This window comes from Phocoena sinus, chromosome 11 (assembly GCF_008692025.1).
Source record: "Phocoena sinus isolate mPhoSin1 chromosome 11, mPhoSin1.pri, whole genome shotgun sequence".
Taxonomy (NCBI): Eukaryota; Metazoa; Chordata; class Mammalia; order Artiodactyla; family Phocoenidae; genus Phocoena; species Phocoena sinus.
The window spans coordinates 27,561,558-27,585,028 of NC_045773.1; the positions used below are offsets into that span (position 1 = coordinate 27,561,558).

The 23,471-nt window shown below is 48.6% G+C and overlaps 1 protein-coding gene across 3 annotated transcripts in view; it reads right to left on the reverse strand.

Moving 5' to 3' along the window:
* PTPRG (protein tyrosine phosphatase receptor type G) overlaps positions 1 to 23,471 on the reverse strand; it is a 731,192-nt gene that overhangs the window by 100,357 nt on the left and 607,364 nt on the right. For all 3 annotated transcript variants that reach the window (XM_032648680.1, XM_032648681.1, XM_032648679.1), the window contains exons 9-12: positions 15,976 to 16,160; positions 12,815 to 12,923; positions 6,823 to 6,872; positions 3,927 to 4,689 (exon numbers count right to left, since the gene is read on the reverse strand). In XM_032648680.1, the coding sequence (XP_032504571.1) occupies positions 3,927 to 4,689; positions 6,823 to 6,872; positions 12,815 to 12,923; positions 15,976 to 16,160 (1,107 nt within the window). The remainder of the gene's footprint in view (positions 1 to 3,926; positions 4,690 to 6,822; positions 6,873 to 12,814; positions 12,924 to 15,975; positions 16,161 to 23,471) is intronic.

Consider the following 23,471-nt stretch of genomic DNA (forward strand, 5'->3'; position numbering starts at 1 on the left):
TACATCCACAGTCTTTCAAAGAAGTCACCACTAACATTAAAATGATGGTGATTTCGTTTAAAAAATAAACACCAAGCTGGAGGAGGCAGATGGAGAAAAGGCTGAGATGGATGGAAGCAAAGTGAGACCCTGGGGGTCGTGGACAATGCAGGGTTTTCGGGTTTTACCCTCAAGTCACTCACATCTTTTATTAACCAGTGGGTACACACATTTCTGCTTAAACCAGGGGTCTAGCAAATGACAGCTCACCGATCAAATGAGGTCCACTGCCTGTTTTTGTAAACAGAGTTTCACCAGAACCCCATCACATCCGCCCATTTGTGTAGTGTCTCTGGCTGCTTCCGTGCTACCTGGCAGAGATGCACACTTTCAGCAAAGACCTATGGTTCACAAAGCTGAAAATGTCTGCTCTCTCTGGCTGTTTGCAGAAGAAGTTTGCCCATCTCTGGCTTAACCGATCCCCACCACTGCTCTCAACCTGGAATTGCCCGGAACTGCCTGGAATTCTAAAGGAAGATCCCTTTTGGCTTTGGGAAGGAGTGGATGTTCCCATTGAGATGAAGGTGGCAAGGGAAGATGCTCTGATTCACCAGTGCTGGGGACAGAGCAGAGTTCCTGGAGGTCATTTTTAAAGCCAGCTCATTGGGGACCACAGTCTCCACATGCTCTATAATGTCCAAGGATGACTGCAGAAGAAAGACCCATGAGGGGCCTCCTCATAAGTCACCAGTGCCATCATGCGGCCCTCGGGCTGCAGAAAGCTCCTCCTTCCTTGTCACCGACAAGGGTGACTCTGCACCTCCTTTGGCACTAAGGGCTATGCCTATCCCCACTTTACAGACAGACTCTGGGCAAAGACTGGCCTGAGGACCCTGCGTGAATAAAGGGCAGAGCCTACTGTAGGGATCTGACTCCAGAGCTACCCTGCCAAGATGGCAGACGCTCAGATGCCTGCAGCGTTGAAACTTGAGACCCGCACGCCCCGTACCTGGAGGTGGAAATACCCCAGGTTTACCACCTGTTTCTTCTCCCCTTTCCTTGGACTCTGGAACTTGACTCCCATTGCAATGACTCATTTCTGCTTACCTGGACTACGCCCCAGGTCCCCACCCTCACCAGTCTCTCAGGGTATCAACACTCCCAATCCAAGCTCTTAGCGAGCCACACTTTTCAGGAGTGTGGACAAAAAAAATGTTTAAGAGGAGCAGGCTGGGAATGCAACTTGCCAGAGCCTCCAGTCCAGAGGCCAAACCACTCAAGCTTGACAAGCAATTCCAGGTCCACCGCTTGTCTCTGGAGAAACCACAGTGGTCCGAGTCACCATTGCCATCACCTCCTAACTCTACTCCCTGTGTCCGTTCTTGCCTCCCCAGATGTCCACGCAGAGGCCCACGTGACCTGAGAAGGTTAATCAGATGAGTAACTCTCTTGCTGAAATCCATCACTGCTTTCCCATACCCGTTAGAATCAAATCCGCGGCATGGCTGATGGGCCCCTTCCTGATCTGACCTCTGCTTGTCTGTGAACTCATCCTGTATCCTTCACCTTGGCGGTCTAGACACACTGGCCCTCTGATGGCTCCTTGACTGATCCTAATTAGCTCTGACTTTAGGGTCTCTGGACCTGCTGCCCCTCCTGCAGCCTAGAATGCTCGTTCATGGATCATGGCATAGCTAACTCCTTCTCACCACCTGGGTCTCCATTCAAATGCCATCCCTTGACCATCTGATGCTATACTGTCCCTGTCCCCGACTCCAGCACCTGACGTTATGCAGTTGTTTACTGGAATAGTCTCAAGCTTGTCCATTAGAACATGAACCCCAGGAGAGCAAGGCCTGACTAGATCTAGAGTCTACTTCCAGTACCTAGTCCAGTGCCTGGGACACAGTGAGTACTCTATAAATATTTCTTCAATATCTTCAGACGCAAGAAATCCAACTTTTTCACAGCCAATTCCTAGAGGGAATGTCACTGCTCATGCAGGAATAGCTTCAAACAGCTTCACAAGTGGCTCGATATTTCCTCCACTCAATTCCTTGGAGGGCCACTCTGCACTTTTCCCTAAAAGTGAGCAACGCCCATAGCAAACCCACACTTCAGAAAATGAGTCCATACCAGCTTTAAGGAGGAACGTAATTCAAAACATGAAAATTTATTCTAAGTTGTATCTTAACATACGAGGTCTCAGCTTTAGATGAATTTTAATGTTTACAAGTGCAAAAGCAAATAAATATTTACCAGTTGCTTTTTTTTTTTTTTTGCACTCTTATAACTCCACAACAGCTTAGATGCAAAAAAAATTGTTGCTAAACATCTTGTAGTCTGGCAAAAGAAAGAATTTCTTATTAAGAAAACCCCTCACAACAATAACAACCCCTCACGCTCAGGGCTCCCTTGTAGAAACTATCAGGATGGTTCATTAAGATTTGAGCGTGGACTTCCCAGGTGGCACAGTGGTTAAGAATCCGCCTGCCAATGCAGGGGTCATGGGTTCGATCCTCGGTCCGGGAAGATCCCACATGCTGTGGAGCAACTAAGCCCGTGCGCCACAACTACTGAGCCTGTGCTCTAGAGCCTTTCAGCCACAACTACTGAGCCCGTGTGCCACAGCTACTGAAGCCCACGCGCGTAGAGCCCGTGCTCCGCTACAACAGAAGCCACGATGAGAAGCCCACACACTGCAACGAAGAGTAGCCTCCGCTCACTGCAACCAGAGAAAGCCCGCGCACAGCAACGAAGACCCAAAGCGGCCATAAATAAATAAATATTTTTTAAAAAAGAAATGAAAAAGATTTGAGCATATGACAGAGTCACAAAGTTGCCCTCGGTCAGCGTGATGGGGATCACATCCTCCCCGTGGAGGCCAGACCAGCCATGCCCTGGTCTTACCATCCAGGAAGTCGCTAATTCACAGAGCAAACAGGGCTCTGAGAGCCAGAGCCCTGTTTCTCGGGCTGCGATCATGGGCTAATAATACCAGCTCTCCCCATCCCCGCGCTTTCAGTTTTAATGTAAATGTCACTTCCCCAGAGGGGCCTTTCTTAATTAAAAAAGCTCCCTGCCCTCTTCCTGATTATTTTCTCTGACAACACCCTGTTTATTTCCTCTATTATTTACCGTACAGTTAGCTCGTTTTCTGGCTTTTCAGCGAACTTGCTCGCTTGCTTTCTAACATTCTTGCTTCCTGATTTCCCGGCGTGCACCCTGGCGAGCTGCCGCCACCCGTCTTCTCCTTTACGCCGTAAGCTTCAAGCAACAGGGACCGTGCTCACTGGGGTTAGCACCCAGCCCAGGGCCTGGCACCAAACGGGCAGTCCATAAACACAGGTGCTCAATAAGTGAATAAGGAATGAAATCTTGAAGGATAAACTTATTAAGATCCATGTCTTTTTTATTCATTTACCAGGGCCTGGTTGAAGTGCTTGGAGTTATTCTGAGGCAAGTCGATTTTACCAGGTACCAAGTATCAAGGCAAGGCAGTCCAGCAACGATAAGAGAGTAGGTGATTCTTATTAGAATTAAAAAGACACACACACACACACACACACACAAACACATTTTTATACCAGAGACACACAAAATTCCAGGAATATTAGGCACTCTCTGGATCCTTATCCCTTGCCCCCAATTATTTTTTAAAAAGGGTAGGACTGGGCTTCCCTGGTGGCGCAGTGGTTGGGAGTCCGCCTGCCGATGCAGGGGACGCGGGTTCGTGCCCCGGTCCGGGAGGATCCCACGTGCCGCGGAGCGGCTGGGCCCGTGAGCCATGGCCGCTGGGCCTGCGCGTCCGGAGCCTGTCCTCCGCAACGGGAGAGGCCACAACAGTGAGAGGCCCGCGTAATGCATAAAAAAAAAAAAAAAAAAAAAAAAAAGGGTAGGACTGTTCACAGCAGCTTGGAGGCTCAAGTGAGGAGTGGCCCGCTTACCTGGATTAACAGTGATAAATTTGCTATCTTCAGAAAATCGGTCCCCCGGGGACATAGGCTTCTTAGACGGTGTCTCAGGCCTCTTGGGATCATTCTCTCTGTAATGCTCCTCTGTGACTGTGGGGGGCACTTGGGTGAGGGTGACGGGGCGGGAGTCCAGGGCGTCCTCGGGCTGGGCGGTGGGGACGGCAGTGCGGTCCCGCTCACGCCCGGCTATAGTCTGACGCCCACCATCCTGATCAGCACTGCCGGGAGCCGAGGGGGCGGGGCTGGCCTCAGTGCCGCTCCGCGCCTGCGCGGCGTGGGTCACGCCGTTCCTCTCCTTCTTCTCGGAGCCCTTCTCGCCTTCCTCCTCGTGTTCCCGCTCGCCGTCCTCGTTCTCACTCTTCTCGTCCTTCTCCCCCTCTTCGGCACCCTCGCCGTCCTTGGTTGGCGCCGAATCACCGTCGGGGCCCGGAGAGGCCAAGGCCTCAGGTGTGGCCGGGACGGGTCTGCCGGCCTGTTTGCTGGCCGCGGCGGCCGTGGGCAGGCGTGTGGGCCACACGGTGCTGGGGAAGGAGGAGATGCCGCCGCCGCTGAAGCCCAGGCCGGCGAGGAGCGTGCTGGTGACCACCGAGGCCACCGTCGCCTGGCTGCCGCTGGAAGACGGGCCCATTCCAGTTGCCATGGAAACAAATGAGAAGGGGATGCCAGAGGATGTCCAGGTGGAAGACCCCGAGCTGATGGGGGCCATGTCGGCCGAAGAGGCGGGAGATGCTGTGGGCTTGAAGGGGTCACCCGGGGAGGTTGGGGGAAGGGACAGAGGAAGAGAAAGCAGAGTGTCAGTCATCAGGACTGGGGACAAGGCCCTGGGTATGACCCTCCAAGGGTTTTACTCATCTTTTTACTTTCCTCATGGGGTGTCCTAAAGCATGGTGCCAAAGCTGACAGGAGGTGATCCACGGATGACCATCTCTGCTCTTAAAAGTTTTTACAATTACTTAAAAATTGCAACCAGCATGTCAACCCCAACTTTTCACTGACAGGGCTCGGGAGGAGGCTAAGTGACAAAACAATAAGTAGCGTTCACGTTGTTTGAAAGACAAACGTCAAATAAGCAGTGAAGTGGCAACATCAGATTGCCACCTGTTGTTGGGATGACACTGGAAGAAGCAGGAGCCCTTGGTCTTGTATATACTGGTGGCTCTTGTGGAGAATACACTGCCCTTGTCTAGAAACACTCCCCAGGATCTGGTTCCACATCTTAAAGTGAGGAAGTGGATGGACAGAGGGACAGTGGCCTGCCCATGTCTGCAGCGGCAGGTTCAGAAGCAGGAGCCATGCTCTACACCGAAGGCTTTGGGAGCTGTTTACAGCCGGCATCCCCGTGCTGGGCGCTGTACAGCCGCCGTACCTTCCAGAGTCTCCGGATTTATCTACAGCAAAATCTATGCTCATGTAGATGACAACGATAAGAATTCTATTTAACAAGTACCAACTGTGTGTTGGGTCTTCCCAAGCTACTCTGGAGACACACATGATCATCACCCCATTTTACAGGTGAGGAAAACGAGGAGCAGAGAGGTTAAGGGGTAGAGGTGGCTGCCTGTGCCCAAACCTCAGCTCATTCTTCCCACCACACTAAATTGGGGCTCAGCTGTGAGATTTTATTTGTACACAGTATCTTAGGAAAATAAGATGTGTTGCTCTGAGTTATTAGTTTAATTTTAGTTCTTGAAACCTGGCGTGCAGAATCCAGAATTTCATCCCATCATTTATACAGTTCAAAATAATACAGCCAGAACAACTCACATTTCATCACTGTATCATCAAGTTTCGGTGTGAAAAGTTTGTTTTTGAAGAACAACCAAGTTAGCAAATGTTGAGTTCTGAAGTTGATTAATGAAATGCCAGGTGCCACTTAAGATAAGGCACTGCAGACAGAGCAGTCAGACAGCCTGGGCTTGAGTCCGCGCTCGCTCACCTGCTCTCTGGGAGATGATGGGCACATTAACTCACTGAGCCTCGGTTTCCTCATCCATAAAATGGGAGTAATAGTAACACGAATCTTGAGGAGCAAATAAAATAATAATCCGTGCCTGAAACCTGGGAAAAGCTTAATAAATTTTAGGCTCTTGGGCTTCCCTGGTGGCGCAGTGGTTGAGAGTCCGCCTGCCGATGCAGGGGACATGGGTTCGTGCCCCGGTCCGGGAAGATCCCACATGCCGCGGAGCGGCTGGGCCCGTGAGCCATGGCCGCTGAGCCTGTGCGTCCGGAGCCTGTGCTCTGCAACTGGAGAGGCCACAACAGTGAGAGGCCCGCGTACCGCAAAAAAAAAAGGCTCTTATTGTTAGCACCAAAGCTGCAATTAATATTGGGATTATTAGTTGCACTAGAAAGGGGAAAACTTAGATACTGAGTCTCCAGAAATGTGCAAATGTAACTAGGCAAATGACAACCATTCTTTTTTCTTTCTTTTTTTTTTAAAGCCGCACTGCATGGCTTGTGGGATCTTAGTTCCCCAACCAGGGATCAAACCCGGGCCCCTGAGTGAAAGCGCCGAGTCCTAACCACTGAACTGCCAGGGAATTCCCAAATGACAACCTTTCTACTTTAGCATGTCTACTCCTTTGCACTCTTACGTCCTATGCTCCCACAAATAATAAATAATTAAAAATATGGAGAATTTTTATCTTTACAAAAATTATAACAGTATAACACTATTGGTTTAACTCTGTCGCACAGCCTGTTTTTATAATGCATTGAATTATAAGAGTGAATAATGTAATTTATTCAGTATTTTAACCGGTTCACATTGAGCATTTAGACAACATCATACTGCCACCTAGTGGTGACAGTTTTAACTGCATGCAAATTACCAACCAGACACGACAAAGCGATTACATTCTCTACTTACCACTCCTGTTTTGACAATTCTGGTCCCTTGGAATATTCGAGTGGTATTAGCTGAGAAACAAAGAAATTACACTGTAAACAATATAACTTTGTTGTTTCGACAAAACTGCACTTACATACACAAATCTGAAATACATATAATTTTTATGTCATAAAATAAATATTCCTCTTTAGATTTTTTCCCCAACGATCAAAAAATGTAAAACCCTTCCTAGTTTGTGAGTCATTAAAAAACATGTAGAGGGTCAGGTTTGGGCTGTGGGCCACAGTTTGCTGACTCTTGTCTTAAGCTATTAGTTTACAACTTTAAGAAGTTTTAATCATTTTTCTATTTTATTCGTAAGGTAAAACTTACATACTCTAAAATGCACAAATCTTAAGTGTAGAGTCCAATTAATTTTTACCTCTGTAAACACCTGTGTAACTCCCCCTCCTCCCATATTAAGATATGAACATTCTCCAGCACCCCAGCAGGTTTGCATGTGCATCCATCCAGGCAGTACCCTCATGACCTTTCCCTAAGGTCGCCACCACTCTGATCTTTGTCAGCGTTTCGTTTGTTTTTGAACTGCTTATAAATGAAATTGTATTATCCCATTGTTCTTCGTTATTGTCTTTTTGGTTATAATTTCTTATATTATCCTTTCAGTGACTATAATATGCATCCTAAACTTATTAGTTTACCTTAAACGAGTACTTTTATCTCTCCTTAAAAATGTAAGAACGGTACAGTAATTTATTTGCCCAACTCACTTTTTGTGTACTGTCATATATTTTATTTCTATCAATACTTAAGTTTTAAAACCTCGTAACACATCACCACTGTTGCTTTAAATGGTCAAATTCTATTGTTTTTTAATATTTATTTATTTTATTCATTTTTTTTGGCTGCGTCGGGTCTCTGTTGCCGCACTGGGGATCTTCGTTGAGGCATGTGGCATCTTTCGTTGCAGCGTATGGGCTCCAGGGCACGTGGGCCCTGTAGTCTGCGTGTGAAGCGCGCGCTTAGTTGCCGCGCGGCATGTGAGATCTTAGTTCCCCGACTAGGGATCAAACCCGAGTCCTCTACATTGGAAGGCGGATTCTCTACTGCTGGACCACGAGGGAGGTCCCTCAAATTCTTTTATATTAGCCACAGATTACTCCTTCTGATGTTCTTTCCTTCTTTCAGTTCTGTTCACCCATGTGTTAGTATTAAACAATATAACTACACAAAATGTTTAACTGTGGTAAAATACACATAAAACTTACCATCTTCAACACTTTTAAGTGTACAGTTCGGTTGTGCTAAATCCTTGTGCCACAGATCTCCAGAATGTTTCCATCTTGCAAAACTGCAACTGTGTACCCATTAAACAAGTCCCAGCTTCCCCCTGCCCTTCCCCCCCACCCCTCGCAGCTCCTGGCAACCATCCTTCTACTTTCTGTAAGTTTTAGTACTCCATATATCTCATGTAAGTGGAGTCATATATATTTACTTGTCTCTTTGTAACTGGCTTATTTCACTTAGCATAATGTCTTCAAGACTCATCCATGCTGTCCCATGCGTTAGAATTTCCTTCCTTTTTAAGGCCAAATAATATTCTGCTGTCAGTATGTACCATATTTTGTTTACCCTTTCATTGCTGATGGACATCTAGATTGCGTCCACCTTTTCTCTATTGTGAATAATGAAATGGTAAACAGTATAACTTAAAAAATATATCAGACTGCTTCTTTGTGCTGATCTCAAAGACAGTAGTCTTACATAAACTAAACGTTTGCTTCCTATACATAAAAGACACTGAAAAATTAGCAAAAAACTGCTAAATCTCCAAATAAATAACATTTGTACCTGCTGGAGTTTTCATCTAAACTAGAAGTGGGGCAAGTACCCGACATATTTTTTTATTTGCCCTGCAAACTTTTTGGAAAAAAAAAAAAATTTGCTGCCAATGTTGTAAACAGCAACTTTTACCTAAAAATCCCAATTTCCTGCTCATCCCTGAAAAATCACAACATTGGGCAAAACTGAGCTCACCTTCCTGCAGGGCAACATTTGGTCGGTGCTGAGTGTCCGTCACCCCTTTTCGAAGGGCACATTCTGCAATTTCCCACTGATGGCCCTCCCCTCATCTGTATGTGTTCCCTGCCTGGCCCCGGGGCACCTGTATTTGCGAGCCCCAACTTAACAATATATTCACTTCGCTCAGCTGGAAAGTGAAATGGGTGAAGAGACAAATGTGGAGAACAGACCGATCTAGATGTCAATACAACCAGGTCAAATGAGGCAGCCTAGGGAGCAAACAGTTCTTGCCTGGCACTAAATACAACCTCCCACCATCAGTGAGTTGCTTCAGGATCGATATTGCACTGCCTCAGACAGGTGTACACACCTCCCTTTGTTAAGACAGGAAGAAAGCCCCCTAAGAGACCTGCTTTCCCTGCCCTTTACAAAGGCCTTAATTTAAGGCCAACAAACTGGCCACTCCATCAACATGCCCGCTTTTCACTGATCTTGAACAATTTCCACTGGGGTCAGTTCTAGCCGTGGTGACTACGAAGTTTCTACAAGAGCTTTCAGATCAGGAGTCCACCGGCCCGGTGGACTTCAGGGACGGGGGAAAAAAATGAGACCCGCACCCCCACTAAGCTGTCACGGAGATGCAGCTTTTCCTTGCACGAGGAACGCAAGCTCCAAATCTCAGCTGCATTTTAATAGGATCGTCCTATGACTCTGCGATTGAAATGGGAGTATCTTCCTACTGCCTTAGAGTTGTTGGAGCTATTTCGGAGTGTCATTTATGTTCATCACTACTCAGAAATCACCGTCGCTAATAGACCCACCACTTGTCATTTAATACTTTCATAAAAGAAGCGCACAGATGACTACGTTCCCAATTTGTTTAAAATATTTTGACAATCGTATTTGAGCATAATTGGTTTCCTTTCCTATGTATTTTACCTGTTTATTTTAAACCATTCTGAGAGAGGATCTGTTGGCTTGGCCAGGCTGCCTAATGAGTCTGTGGCTCAAAGAAAAAGCTTAAGAGGCCCTAGTTTCCATGACTGTTGAGAATTGCAAAAAAGCCTTTTGAACATATAGTAATCAATCTTTTTAGCCATTTGCTGAAGACCGGGGATACAGGGTAATATTTATGCTTTAGGGGTGGTCTGTTGTTGTATACAAATGACTGGGCTTTGGAATGAGAGATCGGACTCTTCTTAGTAGCCAAGTGATTTTTCGCAAGTTACTCAACTGCCCAGGACGTCATTTCCGCCTCCGTATAACACCTGCATTACAAGTTGCCACGAGGTCAAATGAAATAACCGATGGGCAAATGCTCTGTAACTGGGAGCCGCTCTACAGATAACGATTACCATTATTATCATATTTATTACAGTAAGGTAAACATAACTTATTTATTACATTATACAGGACATAAATATCGCTTTATTTACTATAATAATGTAAATATTCCACAGGGCTTCCTCACGCTCCCAAACCAGAGGTAAACTTTATCCCTGGGAAACCTAATTATTCTGAACAAAGGTGTCCATGAAATTCCCTAAGTTAATTTCCTTCCCTTTTAAAACTTTAGTCCAAAGAGTCGACCAGTTTTGTACACTGGCCTCTACTGCTCATAAACTCCTACTTGGCTCACCAGAAAAGGCATGCTAGCTTCCCTGAAGATTTTGTTTTTCCACTGCCCACTGCTGCAGGGAAGACGCTAAGGCCATTGTGTGCCCCTTTGTTAACATGCTTGTTAACACGCAGGGACAAACACCAGTACAGAAAACGAGCAAACACATGTCCACCCCTGAGCAGAGAAAGTCTGCAGACAAAGGAGACACTGGCCATTTTCAACAAGTCACCGTGATCAGACATTTTAAATATTCCGTGCTTGGAATTTACAGCTGACAAGGCCGTTTTGAATTGCATTACATTACAAACATTTCATTTTTCAAAGTCCGTGCAGAACCCAATGAGCTCAGGGGCCTATTAATCAAGCAAGGCGGTGCTGCAGATTCCAGGCTCCTAGCTGGAGTGCACGGAAGGCCCAATTATGATTCATGTGCCAAAAGATCCGGGGCTCCACTCTGGCTTCCCGTGCTCTCTCCCCTGGGCTGGCATAGACCTGGCCTTGGCTTTCGGACCCTCCTCAACACAGGCAGATGGGCCAATACATTCAGGGCAAAGGTGGACATGGCGAGTGTGGTTTATTTGTGAGAAAAAATACAGCCATGCTCATTTCAATTAGTTTAAATGGAAGGATGAGATAATGTGAACATTAGCAAAGAATATTTCAACACTAGATGCAAAATTGCAAAGCTAGAAGGGATCTTCGGAGGGACTCTCAGCTGAAGGGCTTCTTATCCTGGGTTCATCATCTATTACTTTTTATATTAAACCTCATACTTAGGGGGTATTTATAGTTAGCACCAGGCACTGTGCTAATAAGTTAACATGCGTCACCCCCGTCACTCTACAAGGACCCTGTGAGGTCGGTACTCTCACGACTACCACCTTTGGACTGTGAAATTGCAGCTTAGAGAAGCTAGTCAACATTCTCAGAGTCGCAGAAACACTTAAGTGGCAGCCAGGACTCAACCTTGGGGCCCTCGTGTCAGGGCCCTGGCTCTAAGCCAGCTCTTCTCAATCTGTAATGTGCACACCTGGTACCTGAGCCATCTGGTTAAAATTCAGATTCCTGGGCCCCGCCCTCTGAGATTCTGAGACAATTAGTCTGAGAGGGGCCCATGAATGTGCATTTCTCACAGGATTCCAGACAATGAAGCTGATCCACAGCCTACAGATTTTATGGGACCCCTAAAGCTGTAATACGCAAAATTCTGGCATTTTTCTAGAGAAAGTGTCCAAAGTCTTCATCAGATACATGACTCGCAAAAGTTAAGAATCACTGGCCTGGTGTGTAGGTGTCTCAGAAACTGAGGATTCAGGAAGTAAAGAACCTTACCAGGGAGGGCATCAGACCGGCAGAGCAAAGCCCAACGCCCTGGTTGCTCCCTTCATGCTGGTCTTAGTGCCCCTCACCAAACCAGGTCTGCAAACTACGCCCCGCTGGCTGGCTGCCAATTTTTGTCAACAAAGTTTTATTGGAACAGGACTGGGATTAGGACGGGGCAAGTAAGACAGAGTGGATCCTGTCTTTATGCAAAAGTTCGATATTTTGTTCAAGAACCTTTTGCATTGATTTTGCTTTTAAAAAAATATTCCATTGGGCTTCCCTGGTGGCGCAGTGTCTAAGAATCTGCCTGTCAGTGCAGGGGACACGGACTTGAGCCCTGGTCTGGGAAGATCCCACATGCCGCGAAGCAACTAAGCCCGTGCGCCACAACTACTGAGACTGCACTCTAGAGCCCGCGAGCCACAACTATGGAGCCCGCATGCTGCAACTACTGAAGCCCGTGCACCTAGAGCCCGTGCTCCTCAACAAGAGAAGCCACCGCAGTGAGAAGCATGCGCACCACCACGAAGACCCAACACAGCCAAATATATATATATATATTCCATTGAGATACAATGTATCTTGATGACAGAGTTTTTAAGAGCTCCTTTGAATTCTGCACCAAAGTGAATGCTCCTCTAGGCTCGCCCTAGTGCTGGTCTGAAACTTTCCACTAGACCCTAAATCAGCTAACTGAATCATGTTAGAAATCCAAAGACGAGATTCCTCCGCACAACTAGGAGGTGATTCTGTGATCTGACACAGTATTAGACAAATACTTGGTTCCCCACAGTTGGAAAATAACAGTAATTAAAAAAATACTCAACACTTCATTCTTCTTCCCCTCTTCTGGCCTGTGAAACCCCCAACCAAAAAGACGGGCCTAAATTCCCCAGGCTTTTCAGGCGTTATTGCAAACCCCACACTGATGCTGAGGCCAGGTTCGTATTCTTGTGTCCAAGCACCTGAACGGGAAAAAAGACAAAGCCCAAAGGGAGAAGGGACCCGGGGGATGCAGGGCAGACAGGAAGGGCGGCTCCTCACCTTGGAAGAGCATGGTCTGGCTGAAGTCACTCCTCATGTCATTGCGACACACGGCCTGGACCCGGAACAGGTAAAGGCTGTCAGGTGAGACAGGGCTAATGGTGGCTTTCTGCAGGGCAGGAAAGAGGTAAAGCAACAGGTAAAGGCTGTCAGGTGAGACAGGGCTAATGGTGGCTTTCTGCAGGGGAGGAAAGAACAGGCAGTGACCTGGTTTGGAAGGCCAGAGCACACTTTACCTTTGAAAGCCAAACCTAAGAGAATGTTAAGTGTTGCCTGTAGGTTTCTGGGTACCAAGGTAAAGCAGGACAAACATGATGTTTCCTCGCTGACCAAAGGCTCACCTTGAGAAAAATGAGCTTTCAGAGATAACCTCACCTGGGAATCTGTTTTCGACATGGAAATGTGCAGGGTGAGAGAACAAAAAGTCGTCTTGGCTCAGATACCTGACGCGGGCTTGGAACGTGTCTTCAGCCCTCTTTATACTCACAAGGCTGGGACTTCTATCAAAACTACTCTACCTTAGAAACGATAATGATTTACCCTAGACAGCCCCTAGAATTATCAGGTGTACTGAATTTCCAGGGCCATGCGGAGATTAGCGCAGCCACAACAAAATCTCTGTTTCTTTGCAGTTTAAAGGCATTGTTGTACCTTGACCTTGGATGATATGGGGCACGATGCTAGAAGAACACCTGACTCGAGGTCAGAGGACAGGAGATCTACCTGTGTCACACCACTCACCAGCTGTGTGATTCCGAGTCAGTTGCTCAATGTCTTTTGGCCTCTGCTCCCTTCAACTGTTAAATGGACAGAGTAATATTTCCCTCACAGGGCTCTTGTGAGTGCTGTACAACAAAGGCTAGGCAAGCCTTGTTCGTAGGCAGTCCACACCACGAAATGGAAAGTACACGCCCAGTCTAACACAGGGGTGGCAAGCGACGGCCCACAGCCCAAATCTGGCCCGCTGTTTTTTGTAAATAAAGTTTTGTTGGCACACAGCCACGCCCATTCATTTGCCTGTTGCTATGGCAGCTTTCACCCTTTGACCGCAGAGTTGAGTCCATAGAGGCCATATAGCCCTTAAAGCCTAAAATCTTAACTGTCTGACCCTTTCTGGAAAAAAGTTTCCCAACCCCTGGTCCCAACATCACAACCCAAATCCAGACCCCCATTCCTCAAAGCTTTATTCCGAGAGTCTTTTAAAAATCAGAAAATGGAAAATACCTAAAAAGCCGGCAGGGCTTGCTTCCTGAAGAAACAAACAACAAAAGCAACTGATTTTCAAAGACTCCCTAATGGATGAAATGTCTTGTCATCGCATTGTGGGCCAAGTCCAGAAAGCAGCTCTGGGAGCTTAACCACTGAGTGGGTTTTTCCCAGCGTAGCTACTGAAAACCTCTGAAGAGGCATTAAAATGTTATTGTGCCTACACCTGCTATCTGTTGCCTAGCAAATGGATTCCCGGTGAGAGGAGGAGGTTGGGGTCAAGTTATTTCACTTTCAGCCTCATTTCTCTCTTTTGGAAAAAGGAGAGGCAGTCACACCTGTCCCACAGGTCGGCAGTGAGGGCGTGAGAGAGAGACATGGATGCTGCAGAATGCCGGGAAAATGTTCAGTATGACTTTTAGGTTTCTGGGCCACGTGAACCGTAAGATGGAGGATAGCTTGGCTGCCACTAAGTCAGCACTCTCAACTTCTTGAGGAATTAATTAATTTTGTGGGTCCCCAAAGAAAATAACCACCCCTAGAAATTCTTATAAAAAAAGAACTTGCTGTCAAAGCACATTTTTCTCTACAGCTCTCTCTTTCTCTGAAACTCATTTATGCCTCATACTCTAAACCTCCAGCCCCGTCTTCTGTTCAGAGCAATATCTTTGCTCCATCTATGCAGGGATTTATTAGAATTCACTCCAAGCCGGTTATCTATTCATCTCTGCATGTTTAATTATTTTCCACTTAGAATAAGAAACCAAATAAGCGCCTAGATAGTTTCTGATTAATGCAAGCCACCTTAGTTCAGACAGAGAAACATCCCTCACAGACTTCCCGTCGTGACAAAGGTTAAAACACATCATAACCTTGGGTACCTTTCAATAGATTCCTCTCCGATTTCATGAAACTCATCATTCCCTAATGTGACCCAGATAACAATGTCTAGTGGGGAAATTGAAAACATAAATGGAAATGAAGTAAAAGAATCTTCATCTAAAGGAATACGAAAAGTATTATTCTATAACTGATTGAACGGGCCCCGGGGACTCTGTACGGGGAGGAAAAAAGGTGCTAACAGTCATTAAGGATCCCACTCAGTGCTATTACGTTTTCCACGTGCATATACAATTATGGGCTTCATTATCCCAAAGACTTCTTTTGATTAACAATAAACGCCAGGCTTTCAAACCCAAATGTGTCACTTTGAGTTTCCCTGCAAAGATGTAAAGAGCAGCGCTTGTTGGAGCGATTGCTTTTTCAGGGGAAGAAGATGGCTTCTGCAAACGTCTGTTCTGAAGGGCCTTGGTGGGGACTGGCCACTAAATATTTATGCACATTTAAGATGAGCAGCTGGACTGGGCATGCGTACCTCAAAGTGAGGTCAGGTATTACAGCGTCTGAGAGTCTGAGAGCGGTGGCTAAAAATTCCGTGGTCACTGGGGTCTAGCAGGTCGGAATGTATGAGGCAGATGAAATGTGACAGAAGGGAGTGGTGGGGACTTCGGAAAGCTGCATGGTGTGGGGAGGAGGGTGGGGGCGACAGCTGCCATAATAATAACAGCCAGTACTGACCCAGTGCTCGCTCTGTGCTAGGCCCTGCTCTACAACTGCAGAACTCACTTAACATTTACAGCAACGCTAGCAGATGACAAGCGCTTCGTGGAGGCTTTTGGACTTTTTTTTTTTTTTTTTTTTAAAGTAATGAAAGAAAAAGCAGTCAGTTTTGAAGGGCCGAGTTACAAAGAAATTAAAATTTCCTGGTGGTATAGCCATCAAGTATAAAGGCGGAATGGAGCCCGGGCAGGCTCCGGCCCCGGTTCACCCCGGTGGCACCCGCCCTCAGCAGGCAGCATAGGGCTGGGATGCCACAGGTAAAAGCACGCCAAAGAGATGCGCAGGGGCCCCTCTCATGGCTACAGACAGCCTGACCCAGAACAGGGAGGTTTTACCAAGTCCTTGTCGCTGTCCTTCGTGAATGTCTTCTCCTTCTCATCCTCGTTCTTGGTCCAGCTGTAGGAGATCATGTAGTTCATGATGGGTGGGTGGTAGATGGTCTCCGGCTGATTCCAGGACACCTGCAGGGCTGTCTGGTTCAGGGGCTGCACCTTCATGTGGATGGGCGGAGAGCTGCAGACTGAAGACACACGGCCAAGCTCAGGCCCTCGTGGCACTACATACATACACGCCCCGTGTTCCTCAAGACTGCAACCTCGAAAGGTTGACACAGTAGGACGGGGAACACCCATGTCCCCATCGCTTGGATCCACCGGCTGCTAACATTTTGCCACACCTGTTCTCCCTCCCCCCTTCTCTTTCTACACACACGCACACACACGCACGCACGCACACATGCTTCCCTGCTGTGTCACTGAAAGCAAGTTGCAGACATTCTGAACTTCACTCCTTAAACTCAGGTCTGTATCTCCTAAGAATAAGGACATTCTCCTCTATAATGGCAATGTCTGGGTGTCTGCCCCCCAAATTCATGTGTTGAAACCTAATGCCCAATGGGATGGTATTAGGGCGTCGAACTTGGGGAGACAATTCGATCATGGCGGTGGAGCCCTCATGGGTGGGATTAATGTCCTCATAAGAGGCCCCAGAAAGCTCCCTCACCCCTTCTGCCACGTGAGGACATAGTGAGAAGACGGCTGTCTGTGAACCAGGGAGCAAGTCCTCACCAGCCAGTGAGTCTACCAGCACCTGGATCTTAGACCTCCCAGCCTCCAGAACGGTGAGAAATAAATTTCTGTTGTTTGTAAGACACCCAGTCTATGCTATTTGTTAGAGCAGCCCAAGCTGACTACTGTCATACCTGAGAAAATAAACACGAACTTGATATTATCTGACATTTACATCATCCCTATTCAAATTTCCCCAACTGTCTCCAAAAGATTATTTATATAACCCTTTCCCCGCCCACATGACGTGTCACATTCAGTGTTCTAATGCTTTAACTTCTTTTAATCTAGCATTCTCATCTGGCCTCTTCTTCCACAATGAATTTTTTTTAGAAGCCAGGCCACATGACACGTGGAATATCCCAGCTAACTAAAATCGTAGATGACATTTTATTGTAAATAGATCAGAGTGTAAACAAATACGATGCAAAATGAGACTTTAAATAATTTTAAAGCAAACGCACAAAAAACCAGGACGACTTTAGACCAGCAGAACTCTATGTAACTACCCTGACGGAGGGCAAAGGAAAAGCCAGGCTACTTCCCCTGTTTATTCCTTGTGGCCGGCACGTTTGAAGGAATGTGACGGCTCTACGTCTATCTACTAACAAACCCATTTCAGAGCTGGGAGTATCAAGTCAGCCATTAACAGCGACATTTTGGCCCTCCAGATGTGCACTTTCCCAGGGGCCTTGGCTCCTGCCCGCACAGGGCTTCCATTCTGAAGCAGGGTTTTTCAACCTCAGCACCACTGGCCACTTGGGGGCTGTCACGTGCACTGCAGGATGTTTAGCAACATCCTGGGCCTCTACCCACTAGATGCCGGTAGCACCCCCCACCCAAGTTAAAACAACCAAACATGTCCCCAGGTATCGCCAAATGTCCCGGGGTGGGGGGGCAAACACCCCTGAGAGCTACAGGTCTAAAGGGGGAGATGGAAATTCATCAAAGAATGACACGTGTGCAGCTAACACCACACACCAGGATGGGGTGGGCAGAGGGGAGGAGAGGAACGCTGTATTTAGAGGCAGGTGCATCCGACTGAGAACGGCATGGAGATTCACTACGTGGGGGTCAGGAGAAGAGGGGAGGCTGGCCAGGGGACCTCAGCAGGGAGAAGGCCTGAGGAGCCCAAAGGAAGGCAGTGGGGCTGGATCAAGGGAGGCCAGTGGAGCGGGAAGCCTCACAGGCCCAGATGAAAATTCTGGCCTTTACCCTACAGCACTCCGAAGCCACGGGAAGGATGGGAACCAGAGAACGACGCAGTCAGGTGTGCACTTTACAAAGCTCCCTGGAGCTTCACCTGAGCAAAGAAGAGCCCAGAGGGGCTAAGAGAGGAGCAGAGAGGCCTGTCAGGAGGTGCTGCAAACGGCTGGGTGCTTGTCTACCTAGGAGAGAACAGCAGGTTCTAGAGCAGATAGAGGCAAAGCCTGGCGATGCGCTGGACAAGGAGAGGCATGAGGGCGGGGGACGCAGTGAGGACCACGCTGGGGTTTGGGGGGCAGCAGGGGAGCAGCCCTGGAGGGGACGGGCCAGGGGATGTGGGGCTTGGTTCTGGGTTCTCCCAGGAGCCCATCTCCAAGCCAAGCAGCCCACCACGAGCCAGAGTCCCCTATTTGCTCCTCAAGAGCCCCAAGCCCAAGGCAGCCCTGGGGAGGATGGCTTTCCTGCCAGAGAAGCAGGGACCCAGCTTTAAGCAGCTGGCTGACGGAGAAAAGCGGAGATTGGTTTTGACAGGGAGGCAGCCTTTGGCTCTTCGACTGCCAAACCCTGCTTCAGTCGGACAGATTCGCTTTGTGCAACTGAGACAAGAAGGAAGGGATAAATTAATGAGGCATCCCCACTGCCCTGCAGAACCCCGGGAGGCATTTCGCTGCCTGCTGCGCAAATGCCACCGGAGCAGGGACATCAAAGAAAGAATGTGATGTTAAGGCTCCCACAGAGACAGGGGGTGAAACGACAGAGTGCTGACACTAGGTGGCGCACACATACCATGTTAAAATACCCTAACGTCTCAGTGGTTTACAGTTTCTCAAGAGGGCGGGGCTGGGAAGGGGGAGGAATGGGAAAAGATCTACACTCCCATCTTTCCGAGTACCAATAATGAACCAAGGAGATTTATATACTCGGAAGCTCGTGTCCTTCCATTGATGACATGTCAGATTTTCTGACTTTTACATCTTTTCTCCTTACTTACCTCCCTCATTCTGAAGCCATCACTCCCCTGCTCCAATTAGGGGTGAGCCGTATGGGGGGATGCATGTATCTCTTAACAGTTACATCATAACCACATAAATAATCCTATCACCCACATGCGGATGCAACCATTCTTCTTATTTATTCTTTGAAATAAAAATAGCTGGCTTTTTCTTTGCTCAAGATGATTCATGTTAATGTTTTTAAAGAGAATCCAAGTCATCCAAAAAAGTAAGAAGAAGAAAGTTTTAAAAAATCACCCGAAATCCCGGTAACCAGAGACAACCACTGTTAACTTTCTGGGGATCCAACGTCTTCGTGCACGTGTCAAAACACATACATGCAATCTGATATAAATGGGATACAACGCATTATGGCCCTGTGAGCGCATTTGTTGTTCTCGTTGTCTTTTACTAAGTCACGGATATGTTGCCTTGTCAAGAAGAGCTTGGTAATACTGTTCTGAATGAAAGTACAGAATCCCACTGTCTCAATGGACTAGAAAATATTGGTTTAGGCTCAAAAAGGAGGACGGCCTGGCCTCACTCTAACAGGACCACCTTTTTTTGGGCCATGCTGTGCAGCAGGCGGGATCTTAGTTCCCTGACCGGGGATCGAACCATGCCCCCTGCAGTGGGAGCGTACAGTCTTCACCACTGGACAGCCTGCCGGGGCGGGGGCGGGGAATTCCGTAACTGAGGGGCCTCCAAAGATCCACACTTGTCTGAGGCTACACGTGGGAGCCCTGGGCCAGCGGCTTGTAGGCTGAGGTTCGCCCATCTCGGCTTAGGGGAAGAGCAGGTGGAAAAGAAAATTCCCCTCTGCTCTTCACTTCCCTGAGAGGGTGGATTTTTCTGGGCCAGATTTGGAGGAAGCATTTGCAGATTACAAGGAGGACCTAGGACAGGGGTTGGCACACTTGTTCTCTAAAGGGCAGGACGGTAAGTGTGCTTGGCTTTGCCGGCCATTTGGTCTCTGTCACGGCTACGCAGCTCTGCCTGTGAAGCACACAAGCAGCTGAGGTCATCCGGACATGATGGGCGTGGCTCTGCTGCAAAGAAACTGGTTATGGACCCTGCGTTGCCATTTCATACCATTTCCATGTGTCATGAAACTTTCTTCTTTTCATTTTTTTCAACTTTTTCACATAGAAACACCACTCTCAGCTCCTGGCTGTACAGGAGGTGCTGGTGGGAGAGTTTTGGCCTGTGGATCAGTGGTTTGGTGATTCCAGACGTAGAAGCTAAAGGGAGGCCAAACCTCTGTTTGAAACATGTTTGCCGACTGCATTTGTGTTGTTTGTGCCGTATTCTGCCCCTCACACAGCCTGAGAGGCTCCCTCCCCTGCAGAGCTGAGATCTTCCTGTGCTCAGTACTACGTGGCGTGACGCTGCTGACCTTATGCACTGTCTGTAATGAGCGATCACAGTCCCCTACGAGAATGCAAGCTCCACGAGGCTGCACACTTTCTGCCTTGTTTGCTACACTGTCCTCGGTACTAAATCAGAGCCTAGCACGCAGTGGGCTCCCTGTAAATTTGGGCTGAACGAATGGCGCGCTGAGTGGACGGAATCGACCCCTTGGCCTTGCCCTGGCCCCCAGGTCCCACGTGACGTGACCCCTTCCACGTCTCTGACCTCACCGACTCCTCTGTGGCCAGCCCACACCCAGTCTCCCTGAAGCTCCGGCTTCCCCACCGAGGTCTCCCCTGTGCTCCCCGGGCCCCTCGGCCCCCTCCCTCAACGTGCTCATCACGCCCCTGGGGGAGGTGAGATGACCAGACACCCTCCAAAGAACTCGTGCCTTGTGCTTCCAAACTTTGCCGGCCTTTTCAGGGATGCACACCCTTCTTTCCAACAAAACCTCCCCCCAGATTCCAAGTATCACAGACAAAAGCAGCACTGTGGTACATCACAGAAGGGACGGTTTAGAAGAGCTCGTATAATAAAGGGTGGGCTTTGGAGCCAGACTCATATGGACCCTTGCGTTCTCATCTGTAAAATGGGTGGCTAGTACCAGGTAATAATAACCTCCTCACAGAGTTGGGGTAACGATCACAGAGAATGCTGTGGGTCAACCAGAATCCGAGGGCCTGACGCCCAGTGGCACACGCAGGGGACAAGCTGCCAGGCCCACACAGTGTTTGAAAACGTATAAAGCTGGCTTTTTAAACTGGGCCTGCAACCACACACGGCAGTGGTTTCCTGGGCGGCAGTGCAGGCCCCCTTCAGACAGGTGGGTGTGCTCACATCTGCCACAGTCCCCGCCCCTCCCCACTGCCTTCACCCACAGCTGCCTGGCCCCCAAGGCCAGGTGAGTTTCCCACTGATCTAAAACAAGCACCAGGAGCCCGGCCTTAGGCGGAGAACAGGTACCCAACACCCCTGACAAATGGCCATTGCAAATGCACCTAACACAGGGAGTTGGCCAATCGTCTTGAGACACATCCTTCTGCACAAAATCAAAGCCTTTTAACCATGAGGGAGGCACGACACCCGGCTCTCTAAACAAACGTCCCCCGTGAGGTGCTCCTGACGTCAGCCTCCCCTTCTGGGGGCCTGATTACCTTCTCACTGGTGTCTGATTGCATTTCACGGGCATCTCGGACGATGCCCTACCAGCTCTGAGAATTCCTGCCCGCATTCTGAACCGCCTGTAATTAGGACCCCAGCCTTCGTTAAATTATGAAGAGGCTTCTAGCAGAGCACCCAAGGTCCACTGATCCTCAATCAACGTCAAGGATATTTTCTCAGTGGTTCCACGAGTAAATGAGAGATTCCCCTACCCCCAATCCTCTTCCTTTGGGCCGTTTGAGATAAACTAACGGGACCCTTTCTCTGTGAAAGTGAGTGTAACTTCCAAGCGCCTTCAACGATTTGGATTTGAAGTCCTCCCTGGGGTCTCCTCCCACCACTGGACCCCTCTAAGTTTCACACGTAAGGCAACGGGCCAATTACTGATCAGATGTCAGACGAACAGCATTGCTCAAACACAGCGATTCGGTGCCATCCGCCTCTTACGGAGCTCGTCAACAGACAGGAAACGGCTGCCTCCTGCGGGGTGGGGTGTGGTGACGTCATACACCAGCCCAGCGGAGGACCACAGGGGAGACAGATGCCGCCCACCAGGGACCCGCCTGCCCGGCAGGGAAGCAAGAGCAACGTCTCCTCTTCAGCAGAAGGGAACCTCTCAGCTGAACAAAGCCACCAGCCTAGCCTCAGCTCAGACGCCTGTCATTTCTTTATGGCCTTTAGGGGAAATTTCCAAAGACATGGTCTCAGGGAAGGATTCCTCTTCTTGAAGGGCTGTATCCAAAAGGTCTAGATAAACACAAAATCCCCCAAAGCCGATTGCATAGGACTTCAAACCTGGCACCTTGGGGCTCCGGGGTGTCATCTTCCCCCCTCCATGCCCGAGAGCTCACGAAAGGGAAACTGGATGGGCGAAGGTGCCGGAACTGGATCAAAGCCGGAGCCCAGCTCTGGCATTTTGGGGATTTAACACCCGAACTCTCTCTACTTGGAGTTGCCAAGCACACGCCACGGGTCAGGCTCCGTGTCTTCCTCTCAGACGGTCCACAAGGGCACCCTTTCCCCTAAAGATGAAAGAAGACACTGGGTCCAGAGAGACCAAGTCACTGGGCTGGGCCGAGGACCCTGGGTGGGAGGAGGGCTGGGAACTGGAACGCAGCCTGTAGTAGAGGGGACGGGGGTGCAGCACCACATACGTTCTAGCCACAAACACCTCCCACGTCTATCTTCCTATCTGCAGGACGGCAATGAAGAGGTCAGGAGGGTAACTCAAAAGTGCTTAAAAGGTGAAAACTGTCCCACGCAGACACAATGCATCACTACTACGGCTCAGGTCTGTGCTTCTTCCCTGGTTAACAATACTTGGCACAAAAAGCTTCCTTCCCACTCCCTCTGCCTTCCTGGTTTTCTTTGTTCGCAATGACAGATGAGAGTGTGGGTCTCTTGACAATTTCCAGAGCAGCCTCCAACTCCTTCGAGGCCTTTGAAAACTGGGCGCAGCCCAAGTAACCATTCTCCCCCATCAGAAATATAGACTAAGCTCGTGGTCCCTCAAGCCATCACGGGGAGGCTGGAAATAGCTGTGCTGGTGCAGGGTGCAGCACTCCCCCATGGGATTCACCAGATGGCTGAAAGAGCCCATGGCACCGAAAAGGTTAGATACTCCCGGCAGTAAGGATTATGTGATTACATGCTTTTAAGGAAACTATTATAGGAATTCTGTAAAAAGGTTTAATAAACACCCTGACCTAGATTTGAGGGATTGGTTAGGAAAGGCTTACTGAGCACAGTGATGTGTGAACTGATTAGGTGTTTATAAAATGAACGGGAAGGGACCTCCCCGGTGGCGCAGTGGTTAAGAATCCGCCTGCCAATGCAGGGGACACGGGTTCGAGCCCTGGTCTGGGAAGATCCCACATGCCGCGGAGCAACAAAGCCCGTGCGCCACAACTACTGAGCCTGCGCTCTAGAGCCCGTGAGCCACAACTACTGAGCCCATGCACCACAACTACTGAGCCCACGCACCACAACTACTGA